The 16671-nt window shown below is 47.3% G+C and overlaps 2 protein-coding genes across 3 annotated transcripts; both read left to right on the top strand.

Moving 5' to 3' along the window:
- Positions 1-377: 377 nt before the first annotated feature.
- LOC116635895 (HLA class II histocompatibility antigen, DM alpha chain) lies at positions 378-4314 on the top strand. 2 transcript variants are annotated; one of them, XM_032410204.1, is made up of 6 exons: positions 448-534; positions 1163-1287; positions 1827-2111; positions 2733-3011; positions 3245-3373; positions 3733-4314. In XM_032410204.1, exons 2-6 carry the CDS (start codon positions 1203-1205, stop codon positions 3735-3737), a joined length of 783 nt encoding a protein of 260 aa, XP_032266095.1. In that variant the 5' UTR covers positions 448-534; positions 1163-1202; the 3' UTR covers positions 3738-4314. The 2 variants fall into 2 exon arrangements, with proteins under 2 accessions (XP_032266094.1, XP_032266095.1); XM_032410203.1 differs by lacking the exon at positions 1163-1287 and having other exon boundaries at positions 378-534; positions 3733-4306.
- A 5400-nt stretch (positions 4315-9714) lies between these two features.
- Positions 9715-16395, top strand: LOC116635708 (HLA class II histocompatibility antigen, DM beta chain). Its single transcript, XM_032410067.1, has 6 exons — positions 9715-9994; positions 10651-10932; positions 12182-12466; positions 13842-13958; positions 14114-14149; positions 14519-16395. The coding sequence occupies exons 1-6, from the start codon at positions 9940-9942 to the stop codon at positions 14533-14535; spliced, it is 792 nt and encodes a 263-aa protein (XP_032265958.1). The 5' UTR covers positions 9715-9939; the 3' UTR covers positions 14536-16395.
- The last annotated feature ends 276 nt before the right edge of the window (positions 16396-16671 follow it).

Here is a 16671-nt window from a genome sequence, read left to right on the forward strand (position 1 = left end):
GAAAGAGGAGGGAGGGCTGGAGGGAGGAGGAGGCGGGGTCTGAAGAACCCTGGGAGTTTGGCGTGGGAAGAGGAGCTTCCCCATTGCCGCGTTCTGCCAGGAGGTTGTGCTGCTCTGAAGAGCCCATTACCTAGGTTACAGGCGGAAGCTGACAGCTTGATACTAAAGAGGGATCCCCAGCAGGAGGCAGACATCCCTCCATTGTCTTCCCAGCCCAGTTACACACCCGACTCCCTCCCGGTTAAAGAGCCAAGTCTTGAGGAGGTTGCCGGCCCCGCGTCTCTCCCTAGCGACTGATGATGTTAAACCCTACACTTCCGTGATTGGTTTAGCCAAACGATAAGGGCAACTATTGGAAGCAGCGGGCGGAACATGATCTGGGGAAGCAGTTTGGGGCCCGGGGTCCACTGGCTGGTAGCTCTTAGCCCACGGTGTGGTGTGAAGCTATGGATCATGAGCAGAGGCGGGGAGCTGCACTGCTAAGGCTGTTACACCTCCTGTGGTTGCTGCCCTACTCCCGGACCGCCCCTGAAGGTATGACAGTCCCTCTCGTTTACTCCAATCCTGACCGCTTAGAGCCGGGGGAGCCACTCAGAGCATTTGAAGTCTTCTTTGCATTTGAAGCCCTGTGCTTTGTAAGTGGTGCGGGAAGTATTATGAAGTAGTGGCAACAGTAGCAGAATTGGGAAAGAGAGCAACTATGGATGGATGGCAAACAATGTCAGAGGTGCTTTATATATTCCACTTAAGACAATCTCTTGAAACAGAGATTATTATATCCATTTTACAGATGGAAAAAAATGAGACTCAGACTCTAAGTAACGTGGTCAAACTCACACAGTTGGAAGGGGGGCAGAGCTGGGATTTGAGCAAAGCAAATACTATTTCACTGTCCTATTTAGTCGTCTGCTCTGCACTCCGTCATCAACTCATCTTGGTGGTTCTTGAAAAGTCTCTTAACTTTATTGGTCCTTAGTTTCCTTCTTTGTAAAGGACGGGGCAGAATGGAAGAATAATCTGGAAGATCCCTCTTCCTCTAAATATCTATTACTCTAGGTATTGAGTACTGGGTAAAAAGTTTCACGCTAGTGTGTGTGGGGGGAGATTCTTGCCAGGAATTTCAAAGAATAGAGATTATTTCCTGCAACTTTGGGTCCCCCAGTCCTGTCATTGCAGGGGCTGGAGGGTTGAGGGAGGTGAAGATGTTTTCAGAGAGGTCTGGTGCTAATGAAGTGGCTGAAGAGAAGCCTGGAGATTGGTTTTTTCAGCTTACCGTGCTGTCTGGGGGTAAGATACACAGTGTCATTTGTGGCTTGGGGAGGCCGTGACCATTCCTTTACCCTCCCTTCTAAGACTGGGGAACCCACCCAAGGCCTTCAACGTCAGTACGGTGGCCTTCTGTGGATTAGACGAAGATACCTTTTTTGGGAAGGATGCAGCCCTGTGCCAGGATGCGTGGCTTGGGGAGCAGAGTGCAGGCCCGAGATTTCAACTTCCAACGACTTCCTTGGCCAGATGCCTTTGTGCAGCACACAAACACGCAACCAACATTGGGACTCCGAATCTGTCACTTTAGACAGTAGACCTTTTTTACATTTTACAACTTTAGACGGTGGGCCTTTTTATGGGCAGGGGAAGTTTGGAGAGATCCTGTAATATCTTCTTCACCCCCACTGGGAGAGAGAGCCTGAGAGCCTAAGTAACAGACACAAGAAGGGGTTACACCCGAAGCCTACCCCCTCTGCCTGAAGCAGGCCTTGCTGTTTTCTAAGCTAAAGGGGAGGAGGAGAGTCCCCCCTCCCTGACTCACCCTGTCTCCTCTGCAGCTCCTACCCCAGCGTGGCGGGATGAACTGCAAAACCACACGTTCCTGCACACGATATACTGCCAGAACTGGAGTCCCAGCATCGGCCTCTCGGAAGCGTATGATGGGGACCAGCTTTTCTCCTTCAACTTTTCCCAAAACACCCGAGTGCCTCGCCTGCCTGAATTTGCTGACTGGGCTCAGAAGCCTGGAGATACTTCCACGATTTTCTTTGACAAAGAGTTCTGCCAAGCTATGGTCCAGAAAATAGGACCCAAACTCGAAGGGCAAATCCCTGTGTCTAGAGGTCAGGGGTGTTTCTGGTGGTGCGGGGAGGGGCTGCATCCTTAACCTCCTCAACCTGTGCGCTGAATTATTCCCTTTCACGCCAGTCCCCTCATCTAATGCCTTCTGGGTCTCCCCTTACCAGCTATGGTCTGCACTCTGTTTTTGTTGTGGGGCAAAGACATGTGCCTAGGACATAGTAGGTGTTCAGAGCTATTTATTGAACTTGATGAATGCAACAGAGACCAATTGATGCCTACTGAATATTAATTAGAGCTTGTGTTGCTATGCTCAGTGGGATGGAAGGGGAGAAAGGAAGTATCCGAAGATGTGTCTGTGTTTGAATAAGAAGACAGCATGTGATTAGATGCCCGTGTGAAGTCTAGACAGGAAGCCCTGAAGGAAGTCAGGGTGGAGGGTCCCAGAGTAGCCTGGGTTTGGCTCTGCCTCTAGGTCCAGGTCTCATTCTTGCCTGGAGGAAGACCTCCCTTCAAGCCCCAGCTCCTCCCTCATCTCTTCTCCCAAAGCCCATCCCCACTGACACTGTCTCTGCCCTCTCCTCTGTATGCCACGCCCCTTCCAAACTCAGGGGTACCATCTAAACTAGTTACTTCTTTCCTTCACACCTCAATCCTCCCACCAGGGTTTCCTATTATTGACGTGTTCACGCTGAAGCCCCTGGAGTTTGGCAAGCCCAACACCCTGGTCTGTTTTGTCAGTAATCTCTTCCCACCCACGTTGACGGTGAACTGGCGGCATCACTTGGACCCTGTGGAAGGAATCGGGCCCACTTTTGTGTCTGCGGTTGATGAACTCAGCTTCCAGGCCTTTTCTTACTTAAACTTCACACCAGCACCCTCTGACCTATTCTCCTGCATCGTGACTCATGAGATTGACAGCTACACAGCAGTTGCCTATTGGGGTGAGAACTTTCTCCTTGGAAGCCTGCTTCCTTTTGGGGGCAAAAAAGGATGGACCCATGGAAGGGCCTTCTTTTTCTACTTGGACTTTGTTGAAGTCCATTCCCACCCTGAGCAACTTTAATTTTTCATGCCACAGTTTCTCCTGTTTCATCCCAGACACCCATGTAATTCCCCCAGGTGGGGGGGCTCACCGAGCAAGTCTCCAGGCTGACCTGCTCCCCTTTTTCTCCAGTGCCTCATAATGCGCTGCCCTCTGACCTTCTGGAGAATGTGCTGTGTGGTGTGGCCTTTGGCTTGGGTGTGCTGGGCATCATTGTTGGCTTAGTCCTCATCGTGTATTTCCGAAAGCCTTGCTCAGGTGGTAAGTCAGAGTGTCTGGAGTGGGTGGGTGAACCATGGGAGCCACATACAGTGGGGCGTGTGGGGGCATGCCCAGGGTCATCCTGCAGTATGGGGAGGCCTTTGGGTGGGGAGGCCTGAGTCAGGCACCATGAACATCCTCCCAGTTGGGGTCCCAGTTACACACACACACAGTTATCAGATCACAGGCATGGCTTTGAGTGGGAGAGGAGTGATATGGGGAGTTGTAGGAGGGGTGCTTGGAGATGACTTGGGGCCAAGGAGAGATCAACTTCTCTAGGATATGCCGCAGGCAGGGAGGGGCCTTTGGGGAGTAGGGGGGTCCCCCGATGGCTTCCCTCCATCCTTCTCTCTCCTCAGATTGATTCTTCCCGACCAAAGTCTGGTGCCAGCAGTGTCAATCATGCATGCAGCGGGAGATCAGGTTTCCCACATCCAGCCCAAGATCTCTCCTTCTCCGAGCAGAAGTCCTTGGGATGGCCCGGGGGGTGTGCACGTGCGTGTTTATACAGGTTTCTCAGCTGGGGGCTCTGCTGTCCCCGGGCTTGCACCCAGGGGAACCCAGAGTGGCTTTCCTATCACTACCACATTCCTTCCCATTTCAGGGCAATAAATCTTATTTCTTAATATTGCGTGGATTGTCATTTCAAATCCAACACGTAACCTGAATGCAGCTTGCCCTCGTTAGGGAGGGAAATGGGGAAACCCCTAACTCCTCTACTGACTCCTGTTCCCTGCTCTCAGCACCATACGATGGCTTTTACTCCTATCAGTTTGTGCAAAATACTTGAAAAATGAGGGCAGAGCTACTTTCTGATAATCTGCTCACAAAATGGTGGAGGAAGCTGATTGCTGATTTTTTTTTTTCATTTTACTGGTTGTGAAAATATTTATGGCTAGTAGAGGCTGCCTTGAGAAATATGTAACATTTCATAAGACAAATTCATTTTTTAAAAAGATTTATTTATTTATTTTAGAGAGAGAGGGAGAGAGGGAGAGAGAGTGTGCACAGGCTTGAGAGAGCGCAGGGGGAAGGAGCAGAGGAAGAGTCTTAAGCAGATTCCATGCTGAGCACAGAGCCCCACGTGGGGCTAGATCTCACCGTCCTGAGACCATGACCTGAGCAGAAACCCAGAGTCAGCTGCTCAACCGACTGCACCACCCATCCACCCCAAACAAATTTATTTTTATTTTTCTCAGTATTTTTTGATTAGGCAAATGACTTACAAATTTATTTATTTTTAAAAAATAAATCAATTTATTTAAACTAAAATAAACACCAAAGTCATTTCATTAATTTCTCCCCTGACCCCTGCAACCACCAATTTGTTCTCCATATCTATGAACTCTTTTTTTTCTATTTTGATTTTTAATTTTTTTTTTTAGATTCCACATATAAGAGGGATTGTATGTATCTGTCTTTCTCGTTTGACTTATTTCACTTCGCATAATGCCCTTGGGATCCATTCATGTTGCCACAAATGGAAGAGTTTCCTTTTTTTTTTTAATAGCTGAATAACATTTCATTGTTACGTGTGTTATATGTGTCCAGCCATATGGATATGTTACCATCCACTAATCGGCACTTAGGTTGTTTCCATGCCTTGGCTATTGTAGACAATGCTGAATGAACATGGGGGTGCATATACCTTTTTGAGTGAGTGTTTTCATTTTCTTTGGATAAATACCCAGGAGTGGAATTGCTGGATCATATGGTAGTTCTATATTTAATTTTTTGAGGAACCTCCATACTGTTACTGACCGCTTGTGCGGTCTGTAGGTAGGACTGTAAATTGGTGCAGCCACTATAGAAAACAGTGTGGAGGGGACGCCTGGGTGGCTCAGTCAGTATCTGCCTTCGGCTCAGGTCATGATCCCAGGGTCCTGGGATCGAGTCCCGCATTGGGCTCCTTGCTCAGTGATAAGCCTGCTTCTCCCTCTGCCTGTCGCTCCCCCTGTTTGTGCTCTCTCTCTCTCCCTCTTGTTCTCTCTGACAAATAAATAAAATCTTAAGAAAAAAAAAACAGTGTGGAAGCCCCTTCTTGTATTTATTGACGTCATTTTAGGATAATATATCTTCTCAAAACAGCTTTGAAAGAGTGACTTTAATTTGAAAAGGAAAAAAACCCGAGGACTTAGGTGTAAGGTAATTCTCTTTTTTCTGATGAGTAGTTTTGGGTGGAAAAGCTTTGCCTTATATTTATCTGGCCATATATGATATTTCACTATGCTTTCTTCCATTTGTGTTATTGTTTTCCTTTCACATTTAGATCTTTATTGATTGGAATTTTTCCATATGATGGGAATAAGGATACAACTTTCTTTTCCTCCAAATAGTAAATTGATCTTCTTAATATCATTTACTAAATATTCCATTTATTCCCAGGGATTTTATACCAAGTTTCCCTATATGCATGGATTTGTCTCTGAATTGTTCAGTCCATTGGTTTGTCAGTTCCTATATCAGTACCATATTGTTTTAATTATTATGGCTTTTCATATGTTTTATTATTTGGCAGGGCTGGTTTTCATTTCTTTATCACTCACCTCTCCCAAAACCCAAAGTCCCATTTTGCTCTTCTTTATCAAAATTGTCTGATACTCATGGATTTGATTTCCGTGCACATTTTAGAATCACTTTAACAAGTTCTCCCCAAGCCCTGCTATGATTTGGTTAGGACAGCATTTAGGTTAGTGATATGGGGAGAAATTGACTTCTTCGTTGTTAGGATGCCCCATCCATGAATATGTCTCTTCACTTTCTGAGGTGTTCATTTATGTAGTTTAATAAAGTTTTCCCTCTTATTCATAAAGTTCTTATACTTTTTAATGTTAATTTCTAAACATGCTATGGTTTTTATTACTATTATAAATGGCTAGCAATGTTCAATTATTTTCTGATTATTAGGAGCATAGAATTTAGAATCATAAATCCTCAGTTCAAGTCATGGTTCTATTACTTAGTGTCTGGGTAAGGCTGGACAGTTGCTAACCTCCCTCTGCCTCCATTTTCTCATAGTTAAGATGGAGATGATAACATCATTCAAGAGTTGTGGTGGCAAATCAGGTAGAATATCCCCTAGCCGTGCAAATCATTTGGCTGCAGGATGGAGGGATGATGGGCTAGTTACCCCAAGATCGGGGTCTGGAGAGTGAATCCTGTAGAGAAGAGGGAGTGGGAGGACAGAGGTGAGGTGGGGGTGGGGAGGGATGAGGTTGGACAGACCGGGAAGTAAGGTAATCCCGGCAGGGTGCAGGCGTGTGTAGTTTTGAGGAGACATTGAAGGAAGTCACAAATGTGGTCTCATGCTATGGGTTTTAGATTGCAAGTGATTGATGGGTTGAACAATTTTTGAGTTTATAAAATTGAGGCTTGAGTTGAAACCATCTGTCCAGAAGAGGAACCTGAGAGCTTACAGGGAGCACCAGAAGGAAGTACCTAGAAGCGATTTATTATTATGGCCGTGCTCTCAGGAAGAGCGTGAGACCACATTTGTGACTTCCTTCAGTGTGTGATGCCAGGGATGCATTGTAGCTCCTTTTTGTTTTAGCCAATCCAGGCTCCTGGTAGACCCCCAACAGCACCTCAGAACATTGGGGAGCTTGCTGCGCTCTACGCCAGGACTGCGATGCCAGGGGCCTTCCTCTCCTGAACACGACTTCAGCCCAGCAGTCGGAGCTCACCTCCAGCAGCCCTCCGGGAGAGGGTTAATCTATAAGATTAACTTAATTATATGATTAAGATTATAATCATATAATCTTTTAAGATTATATGAGATAGCATGGAAATCGCCTACCTAGTAGAGCATCAGTTCCACCTCCCCGTCCACCCTGTCCATGCCCTCAATGATTTCTCTTTTCTCTTTCAAGCACATTGGCCTTATCGCTTACTTGCTTTACCATAAACTCTTCTCTTTACAGATGTCTGTTCTCACTCCCCAGCTGACCTAAAGCGAATGACGTGGGAACAGAGTCCACGTCTCCTCGCTGGGCATTGCCTGTAATGCTCTGCACAGAAACGCCGCGGTTCGTCCACCCGTGGCGCCGTGGACAGCCCGGAGGGGGAGGCGCGGGAAAGGAGGGGACCCGCTCTCGGGGCTTGGGCAGCGCGGGTAGAAGAAAGAGAGCACGTGGGAACGAGGCTGCCTCACTCCTACGCTCCTAGCGGTCCTGGCACTACAGAAATGGCTGTCCAGTCACAATGGACAGGGCACGTGAAACGGTCTTTTGGGTTGATGGGCGGTAGGGGACAGAACTAGGTCTGAAAATTAGGAGGGAAGGGGAAAGGAAGAAAGCTCTTGGCTGAGCACGGGCCTCTAGGTTTTCTGTCCTGCCTTATTCTAAAAAGCACCCTCAGTCTTCTCCTTAATAGAGAAGTGAAATCTTCTGCATTTCCTGCTGCTGCCTCACGGAAGGTTTCACATCTCCTTTGGCTGCCCGAGCAGAGACCAGACAGGGAACTCCGTGTGGCCTCGGCTGGCTGGCGAGCGCCACCCCCGGCCACCCCCGCGCGGGCACGGGACCTCACTGCCGGCGTTCCTGCGCCCGCCAGCGCGAGCCTTGTAGACGGGGACAAGGATGCGGGCTCCCGCGAGGTCAGGCTCACCGCCCACCTTGGGGGCGGGGAGGAGGAAGAACGTCAGGGGGAAGTGCGCGTGCGAGTGGGGAAGAGTTCACACGGTTTGGAAACTGTCAAAAGAGAAAGCAAGGAGACGCTGGTTCTAAGAACAGAAGGAATTCTGAGAACAGGGAAACAAAGACTTGGGTGGCCCAGTGGCTTTTCCCTTTATCTGTCTCTCAGTGGGGGGCACCACTGGCTACTTTTATGTGGGTCATCTCAGCCCCAGGATGTAGTGAGTGTGTGGGCTTGCTCGTGTCCGTGCACCAGTGTGTGTCTGTGTGTGAATCTTTGGAGCTGTTTTCAAAACTGTAAAAGCAGGACGCTGGACAGATCTTTTAAGATTATATGAGATAGCATGGAAAGGGCCTACCTAGTATAGTGTCAGTTCCAAAGTAGAAGCTCAACAAATTTTGGACTCACCACCCCCATTTTCTGCCCATTCCTGCTCACCTGATGGCTCATTAGAGGAGGTAGGATGTAGAAACATCTTATAATGAAGGCGGGGTTGAGAGCGGGGTTGCTGGGAAACGCAACTTCAGTTAATCTCAATTAGTTACACAAGTCTTTTGTTTCTGATATTCATCTTTGTATTCATTTTTGGTACATGCTTCTTTTCTCTTCATAAGCATCGACTCTCCTGGGGTTGGGGGCTTTGGGGGAGGACAGGTAAGTGTGGCGTCAAGGGGCTCTCTCCTAATCCTCTCTCATTTAGCTCACTACTAAATCAAATCCAAAAGCTTGCAGAAACTAATGCGGGGAGACGCAGCCCTGCAGCCACTGGGGAACAGAGAGAAGCCAATTTCAGGTTTTAAATTTGTGATGGAAAAAGCCACCAATTGTATAGTTCACAGTGGGATAGGAGAATGAATTGCCATTTAAAACCTGCCTTTTCCAGGGGAAGTAAAGGAGGGAAGCTTTATCTTATTTTTTCTAGTGGCTTCATAATGCGGGAACCTGCTCTGGGACAGATAGGACCAGTGGGAGAAACACAGGAGAGTGTTAAGTTTGGGGGAGGCAGGCGAGCTTTGGGAACTGGTCCATTACCAGCTATTTATCAAGGGTTTAAGTGGCGTTGTCCTGCGGTCTGCCTTGAGATGGCTCAGAGTAGTTGAGGGTAGGATTTCCTAGCTCCAAAAAAGCAGGAAGGACGAAATGCAGCTCTGCAAGAAGCAATGGAATCCCAGGGAGAGATTTTCCAGTCTCTGTCTCTGACCTCTAAAGTGGAACTGTTTCCCTTATTCTGCAGTCACGCTTTGAGGCCAGATAACCCTGCACTCTCCCTGTGCCTCCTTCCATCTTAACATCCCTGTCTCTGCCACCTGCTCTGGAAGGGCCTTTCAGCTCCTGCCTCCATCTCCCAGGTGACAGGACAGACCAAGGTTACGCAATATCTTTCTAAGTAACCTCCCTCTAAGGGACAAGAGAAGTTACCTAGTCTCAGTCTTGGAAGGATATTGAAGGGAAACAGTTAAACCAGTGGGCAGCCCAGGCTACATATGTTCTGGGAATATTGCGATTATTCTCTCCAGTGATCTAAGGAAATCCACCTACAGACTGGTCTTTCCCACAGGGAAAGAGTTAAGAGACATAGTTGTTTAAAGCCTAGGGCAGGATAAGATTTACCTGGTAACTGATGATGCTGGGCTGAAGCACTCAGTGATTTGTCTCTGTATTTGTCCCCGCCCATCTAACCATCTAAGCAATCTGACAACTGTTAGTTTGGGACTGATTTAGAAGAGCTGGTAGGAACAGGATTAGTATCTAGGGGCTGGGTGGCTCCAAATCACTCATTTAGTGGGGATCAAGGAGCTGGGGCTATACTCTATTCCTCTCAGGGTCTGGACATCATCTACCCAGGCTGGGGCTACGGGAGCAGGCGAGGACCCAGGGCCCCTGGAAGAATTGGTCCAGGGGACTGAATTCCTGGTGTGTCCCTAGAGCGGAGCATGACCACACTCCTGCCATTGCTGCTGGGCCTCAGCCTGGGCTCCACTGGAGCAGGTAAGGGTTTCTGGCCTGGGACCCTCCCTTCCTCTGCTCCTTTGGGGCAAGGGAGTCACGTGGATCTGGACACCCCAGACTAGTTTGTCTCCCTGGTATATGCTCCAGTAGCACTTTGTACTTTGTATCTTTGTAGCAATTTTAAGATAATTGAACTGTATAATTATTTGTGTAGTATATATCTTTTGCCAGAGTGTAGGCAACAGCAATATCTGTCTTGTTTACTGCTGCATCCTGAGCTCCTAGCCCAGTGCCTGGCACGTATGTGTGTGTGCTTCATAAATACATGTGGAGTGAATATTTAATAATATATCCAGCCAACAAAGCTGGCTCTTTCCCTTGACCCCTTTTCTCTCTCAATAATTTGCCTTACTGAAGGTCTTGTCCTGGGTAAATTGTTGTGTTTAAACTAGCAAATAATTCCTGTTCCCATACTTAGTCTCATAAAAAGGAAACAGCATCTAAAAACTTTGCTGCTGCTACCATCTATTCCCTTAATCGGTGCTCTCAGAGACTTCAGTACACGAGCTTGGTCTGTAGATGCTGCCTGAGGCAGGAAAGCTACACCCCACTCGCTGGGTGTAACTGGGGCAGGAACTGGGGCTTGGGCTCCCTGCAGAGGTCTCTGAGCTGCCCCCTTTCTCTGGTTCCTGTAGGTGGCTTTATAGCCCATGTGGAAAGCACCTGTCTGTTGGATGATGATGGGACTCCAAAGGATTTCACATATTGTGTCTCCTTCAACAAGGATTTGCTGACGTGCTGGGATCCAGAGGAGGCCAAAATGGCCCCTTGTGAATTTGGCGCACTGAATGTTTTGGCCAATTACCTCTCAGAATACCTCAACCAACAGGAATCCCTGCTCCAGCGCTTGTCTAATGGGCTTCAGGACTGTGCCACACATACCCAGTCTTTCTGGGGATCACTGACCCACAGGACACGTAAGAAGAGAGGGGCACAAAGGGGCTATCGGGAAGCAGAGTTAGGAGAGGTGAGGCCAGGGAGAATCCCTCAATCCCTCCATAGGCAAGAGGTTGGAGATTTGGGTGGGAAAGAAGCAAAAAATGTGTGGACCTGGAATGTAGAAAGAGTGAGTGTGGACCCTCAAAGGGTTGTTGTTGGGGGTGGAACAGGAACAAAGAAGGGGAGGTGATGTTTGAGGCCAATGGGGTAAGAGAATAAGCAGGCTTTCCATCTATTCAGGGCATCTCAGGATGCAGAGTCAAGTTCAACCAGGAGTGTGTCAGAATAACCAGAATGCCTTTTCCCAAAGTGCTCATGCCTCTTTATCATAGGTTCTGATGTTCTAGGTCTGGGATGGGCCCAGGCATGGGAATATTTAGAAAGCCTCTCAGGGGATTTCAACATGCTTTCTTGCCCCAAAGCCCTTGCACTGAGAATGACCTGAGATTGGTAAAAGAAAACATGGAGATCTCCATAAGACAGAGTAATATGTCTTAAGACGTTATTTCTGAACCACTTTTCTCAGAATTGCCTGGGGAAGGTGCTTGTAAAAAATACAAGCCCTTGATTGCCACTACAGATCCTCTCAGTGAAAATATTTGGGGATGCAACCTAGGGAACCCGCATTTTAACACAATTTCTTGGATTTTTATTTAAGATTTTGTTTGAAAAGCACCAAGGTGGAGGTAAGTAAGAGGGTCACCTAGGAGAATAAGCTAATAGAGAATAGCGATATTAACAATCTCATTATTTCGGATTATGTTAATCCAAATTTAAGAGAGTTAGATCTGAGTTAGGCTCATTTCCTTAAACTATCCAAGGGAAAAATGTTGCTTGATTGAGCCACTTAGTTTGTTAAATTAGATTTGAGGGCAGACATCTTTTCCTACCTTTACAAACCCCAACCTACAACTCTTGACAACTGTTAGCTTATATACTTGAAATAAATACAGCGACTTCTGAAACAGCTTGCAGTTCAGACCTGGCTTCTACTTAATGTGATCAACCGTAATTTTGGAACAGGAAAGAAGGGAAAGGGCAGTGAAAGAATGGGAGGAAATAAAGAGCAAAGCAGGAGTAAGTCTAACTCCTCTTTTTCAAAGGGATGTATGGAGGCACGGAGTGGGGGTGGGGGAGGCCACGAAGAGTTGAAGCTGGAAAGAAACCAGGTTGGAGAAAAAGCCAGAATGGTGCCATCTTTCATGACCACGTTTTCCTCTTATGCAGGGCCACCAACTGTGCAAGTAGCCAAAACCACTCCTTTTAACACGAAGGAGCATGTGATGCTGGCCTGCTACGTGTGGGGCTTCTATCCAGCTGATGTGACCATCTCGTGGAGGAAGAATGGGCAGCCTGTCCCTCCTCACAGTAGTGCCCCTAAGATGGCCCAGCCCAATGGAGACTGGACATATCAGACCGTCTCCCATTTAGCTACAACCCCCTCTTATGGGGACACCTACACTTGTGTGGTGGAGCACATTGGGGCTCCTGAGCCCGTCTCTGAGGACTGGAGTAAGTGCACGGCGGGTGGGAGGAATTAGGGTTGAAGCAGAGAGCTACTGCGAGTGGGTGGTTGAAAAGGAACACCAATGTCTTGGCACAGGGAGTGACATGTGGACAGGTCCTCGGAATATGGCAGGGAGGAAGATGCTGAGAATGAGCAGCCAGCCTGGAGGAACTGGTGGAGGGTTGATGACCAGAGATGGGGCAATGGGTGGTTGATGTTGTGTCTGAGAGTGGCAGGGGAGCAGAATGTCCATCCTGAAAAGAGGATGTGGTTTGGTGACCATGTTTTCACAACCAAAATTTGTGATGCAACATTTTAGGATCCTCAGATTTCAACTATTCTGTTGTCTGGTCAGGAATGGGAATTGAAGGAATAAAAAAGGTTTCAGAAGAAACAGGACTTTCTTTTGGTGTGGGGGCAGTACTGAATTTGGGCCACTCTGTCAGGGAAGAAAAAGCCTGGCTGACAAACACTTTGGTTTACATGCTTGGGGGCTAATGAACAAGGAACCAATTACCACTGTTTGAACCCCAGGATTGGAAGTAGTTAAATGTACCAAGAGATTTGGTACACAGATTTGGGGAAAGAGAAGAGGGAACAATGAGGAAGAGGAGGGGCATCTATGAAGGGCTAGGCAACAGAATCCTAGAATGGCTGCTGAGACTGGGCTCCCCCTTTGGGGAGTGCTGTCTTGCTGGGCAGCTGAGAAAGGCATGGGGAGCAGAGAGAGGAACCCACAGGCGCACCGGAACTCTCCTGGGAAAGTCTCCTCCCCAGTATGCACCAGAGCTTCCTTTGGTGATGGAATGTTCATTTTAGCATGGGGGAAGGAATCCAGGTGGGGTGGGATTCAGAGTACGATGGGTTCCAGGAAGTGGGAGCTATGGAGTGGGATGGAGACAGGTTCTGGAAATCTGGATGTAGACAGGAGGAGATACCTCAGTAGTCAGACAACGCGTGGAATGGGATCATTGAGAGTTAAGAAAGGTGGAATGACATTTTAATAGACAAATAGGTAGAGCACATAAGGGAGCAAACATTGTCACTATGGGGTAAATGGAGAGGGGAATGAGGAATCCTTTATTCTTTGGTGAGGGAAACTTCAGGGTGAAGGAAGGAAAAAAGATGCCTTGAGAGCCCCCGCTGTATTAGAGAGGACCTAGAAGCTAGGGTGCTAACTCTCGTGAGGGGGTCCCCCAGGGCTACTCTAGGAGTACAGAGCTACGGGATAGGGATTTTTGAGGAAAGTCTGTCTCCTTGGGTGTAGGCTGGTGTGCGCTAGGCCCTTGGCATTGGGATAAAGCACCTTTGAACCAACCTAAATTATGTTGCTCTGGCAATGAGCGACAGATCGGTTCTAGTAAGTTTCTATTTTTGCAGCACATGGACTGTCCCCGATGCAGATAGTGAAGGTTTCTGTGTCTGCAGTGATTCTGGGCCTGGGCTTCATCATTTTCACTCTTGGTTTGCTCAGCTGGCGGAGAGCTGGCTCATCTGGTGAGTGCCGCCCCTGACCTCCGGTTGCCAATCTCACTCCCAATTTCTGTTCACTTTTTATTCGTGACTTGTTTTCCCATTGCTACCTCATTTGCTGTAACACCAGATACTTTTATCTATAGACTGTCCTCTAATCAGATATTTTCTTCTCCTAGGCTACATTTTCCTCCCTGGGGCCAGTTATCCAGAAGGTAACATCTCTGTTGGTCTGTTTGCCTACTGGTCCTTTGGAGGGGTGAGAGATCTCGGGAGTCAGTGTTGGGCTCAGCTAATGGTGCTTATAGTGGGGGTGAGGTTCCACCAGGATGTAGCCAAGAGCATAATTTAAACTGCCACTGTTGGGATTAGGAGCAGGAAAGAGGAGCACCTACACACCCTTCTTCTATCCAATGGAGCATCTATGGGGAGACGACTGAAAGTGGCTTTGTAGTATTAGTCCTTGGTGATCTAGAATTTTTGATATCACTGTATTAAGGGCTCTGGCATGGATGGTTATAGAAACAGAGGATGGGGTCAAGTTGGTTTGAAGCCTTATTATTTCCTTTTTATTTCTTCTGCAGGTCAACACGTCAATTAGAGGCAGAGTCCTACACCTTCTACCCCAAGTGTGAAGATTCAAACTCTTAGTGATGCTGCTGTGTCCCCCCACCATCCTCAGACCCTACAAATTTTCTTGGATCCTATGGTTTCTCCATCCAGATCTCTGAACTTCCCAGCCGACCCCATGTACACCTTAGCAAGTTGGGGGAACTCATTCCTGGGAATATTCTGTAATCAAGTTGTCGTCCAAGGCTATATTTCTGGGTCAAATATCATCTGGGGAGGGAGGTTAAAGGCCTTTCTGGAGGCCACACTGTGCCATAGGGGCCAGTGAGTTGCTGGCGGTCATCTCTGAAGAATAAACTCTGGTCGAAATAGTTTTTCTATGCTTTTTCCTGAGGCCCTGGGGAGGGACCATGAGCAGAGTTATGGTTGGGGTTACTTCTCTCCTACTTGAGTGGAGGAGTCAGTACGTCCTCCTGATTATTCCCTCTAGACATGACAGAATTGGGGGCAGTTTTCTGATCTATAATTCATAAGAAGAAATTAAACTATGGTTGAATGGAGTCACAGAATCAGGGAGAGGCAGGGAATTGACAGATTACTTACTTCATAAGGGGTCTTAGAAGGATTGAGTGAGTTCATACTTGCAGATGGGTAAGAACATTGCTGGCACATGCTGAACCCATAAGAGAGATGTTAGTTATTACTTGTTACTCAACTTTCTGGGCCAGGCATTGGACCAGGTACTTTACATGCATTATTTCGTTGATCCTCATCACAACCCTGATGCAGATCCTCAGATAGGACTCAGGGGGGCAGAACTTAACTTCAGATGGGAGTTCTGCGCACTTACTTCTTCCAAACCCTAAGTGGGGAAGAGCTCAAGTGCTTATTATGACCTAGGTGCTGGGCTAAGTGCTTTGTATTTGTATCTCTTTTACTTCTTACAATAATCCCAGGAGGAAAAGATTGTCTCCTTCCATGTCACGGGTGAAGAAAGCAAGGTTCGGAGTGTGAATAACTTGTCCAAGATCAAAGAACAAATTTTCTATAGGATGTTTGTCTACCTTAGCTGGAAGTAAGTAGATGGCTTTATCCAGAGGATCCTCATGCTGGGGAGCACACCACCCTTCAGAGCCACGCTTTCATTCCCTTTTACCCCCAACCCAAGGGCCATCCACTGTTGGGGTACAGATTTCTCACTGTAGAAGGGAGGTGCATTTTGTTTCCGGTGAGGGGCGACACCTGCTGGACACAGAAAACTGGGCAGTGGCATAGTTTTTGGAATTAGAGTTGGACACTAGACTTTGGGCAAGGAAAAGAAACCAGAAGTGAAGACAAGTATTGAAGCAGCTTAGCCTAACGGGATGTTGTGGACGGAGAACAAGGGGCTATGGATGCATATTTGCATGTGTGTGTCTATATGGGAATCCGTAAGATCAGAATCTGATGAGCTGGAGGAAGAGGCAGAAGACAGACTGCAGAACCTTCTTGTGTGCTGCTTTCCATGAATGTGTGTGTTTCCGTGTGGGTGTGAGGGGTGGTCATGGGGGCTAGAACCCTTCATCCTTGGACTGTTTCTGTCCTGATGGGGGCCTACAGAGGAATGGGGGAAGCACTGGTCTTACGGACTTGATGTCCAAAGTAGGTGCTCAGGGTTTGTCCAACCAGTGAATTGATCTCTTCCACATCCATGGTTTCCCCAGAAGGATCCTTGTGATCAGGGCATTTGTTCTGGAAGGAGTTTCCTGGAGAAGTCAATGGGAGGGGAAAGTGCTCATGAATTTAAAACGGTTATTCTCTGAGCAAGGCCATATAAGGTTGGAAGAGGGAAAGTGCTGTGTGCTGTGCTAATTGGCAAATGTAGGCTCAGAAATTAATGTCTAGAGGTTTTATCAGTTTTATATTTATTTTTTTGCATTTATATATAGCATTTAATGAATAAGCTTGTGTATCATGTAAATAATCTTCCACCTCTGCCTGACTTAATTTAAAAACTTGCTGTTTAAAGTCTTAATGTTGTTTCATTTTCGTTTTTCCATTCATGGTTTTTGTTTTTGTTTGGTTGACAAAGCAAATTCCTTTTGAAGTGCTAGTCTGGTCTGGGGGTAGGGCTTTGGGTGGTGTCTCTGATTTTGAGGAAGCTGCACATCCAAAGGGTCTGGGTCTG

The sequence above is a fragment of the Phoca vitulina genome, unplaced genomic scaffold, assembly GCF_004348235.1.
Source record: "Phoca vitulina isolate PV1807 unplaced genomic scaffold, GSC_HSeal_1.0 scaffold11, whole genome shotgun sequence".
In the NCBI taxonomy this organism is placed as follows: domain Eukaryota; kingdom Metazoa; phylum Chordata; class Mammalia; order Carnivora; family Phocidae; genus Phoca; species Phoca vitulina.

Bases quoted from the DNA above. Each gene is read 5' to 3' on its own strand.
- LOC116635895 (XM_032410203.1), top strand. From the start codon at position 447: ATGGATCATGAGCAGAGGCGGGGAGCTGCACTGCTAAGGCTGTTACAC. The intron at 535-1,826 runs GTATGACAGTCC...TCTCCTCTGCAG, and splicing joins CTCCCGGACCGCCCCTGAAG to CTCCTACCCCAGCGTGGCGG. The intron at 2,112-2,732 runs GTCAGGGGTGTT...TCCTCCCACCAG, and splicing joins GCAAATCCCTGTGTCTAGAG to GGTTTCCTATTATTGACGTG.
- LOC116635708 (XM_032410067.1), top strand. From the start codon at position 9,940: ATGACCACACTCCTGCCATTGCTGCTGGGCCTCAGCCTGGGCTCCACT. The intron at 12,467-13,841 runs GTAAGTGCACGG...CTATTTTTGCAG, and splicing joins GCCCGTCTCTGAGGACTGGA to CACATGGACTGTCCCCGATG. The intron at 13,959-14,113 runs GTGAGTGCCGCC...TTCTTCTCCTAG, and splicing joins GCGGAGAGCTGGCTCATCTG to GCTACATTTTCCTCCCTGGG.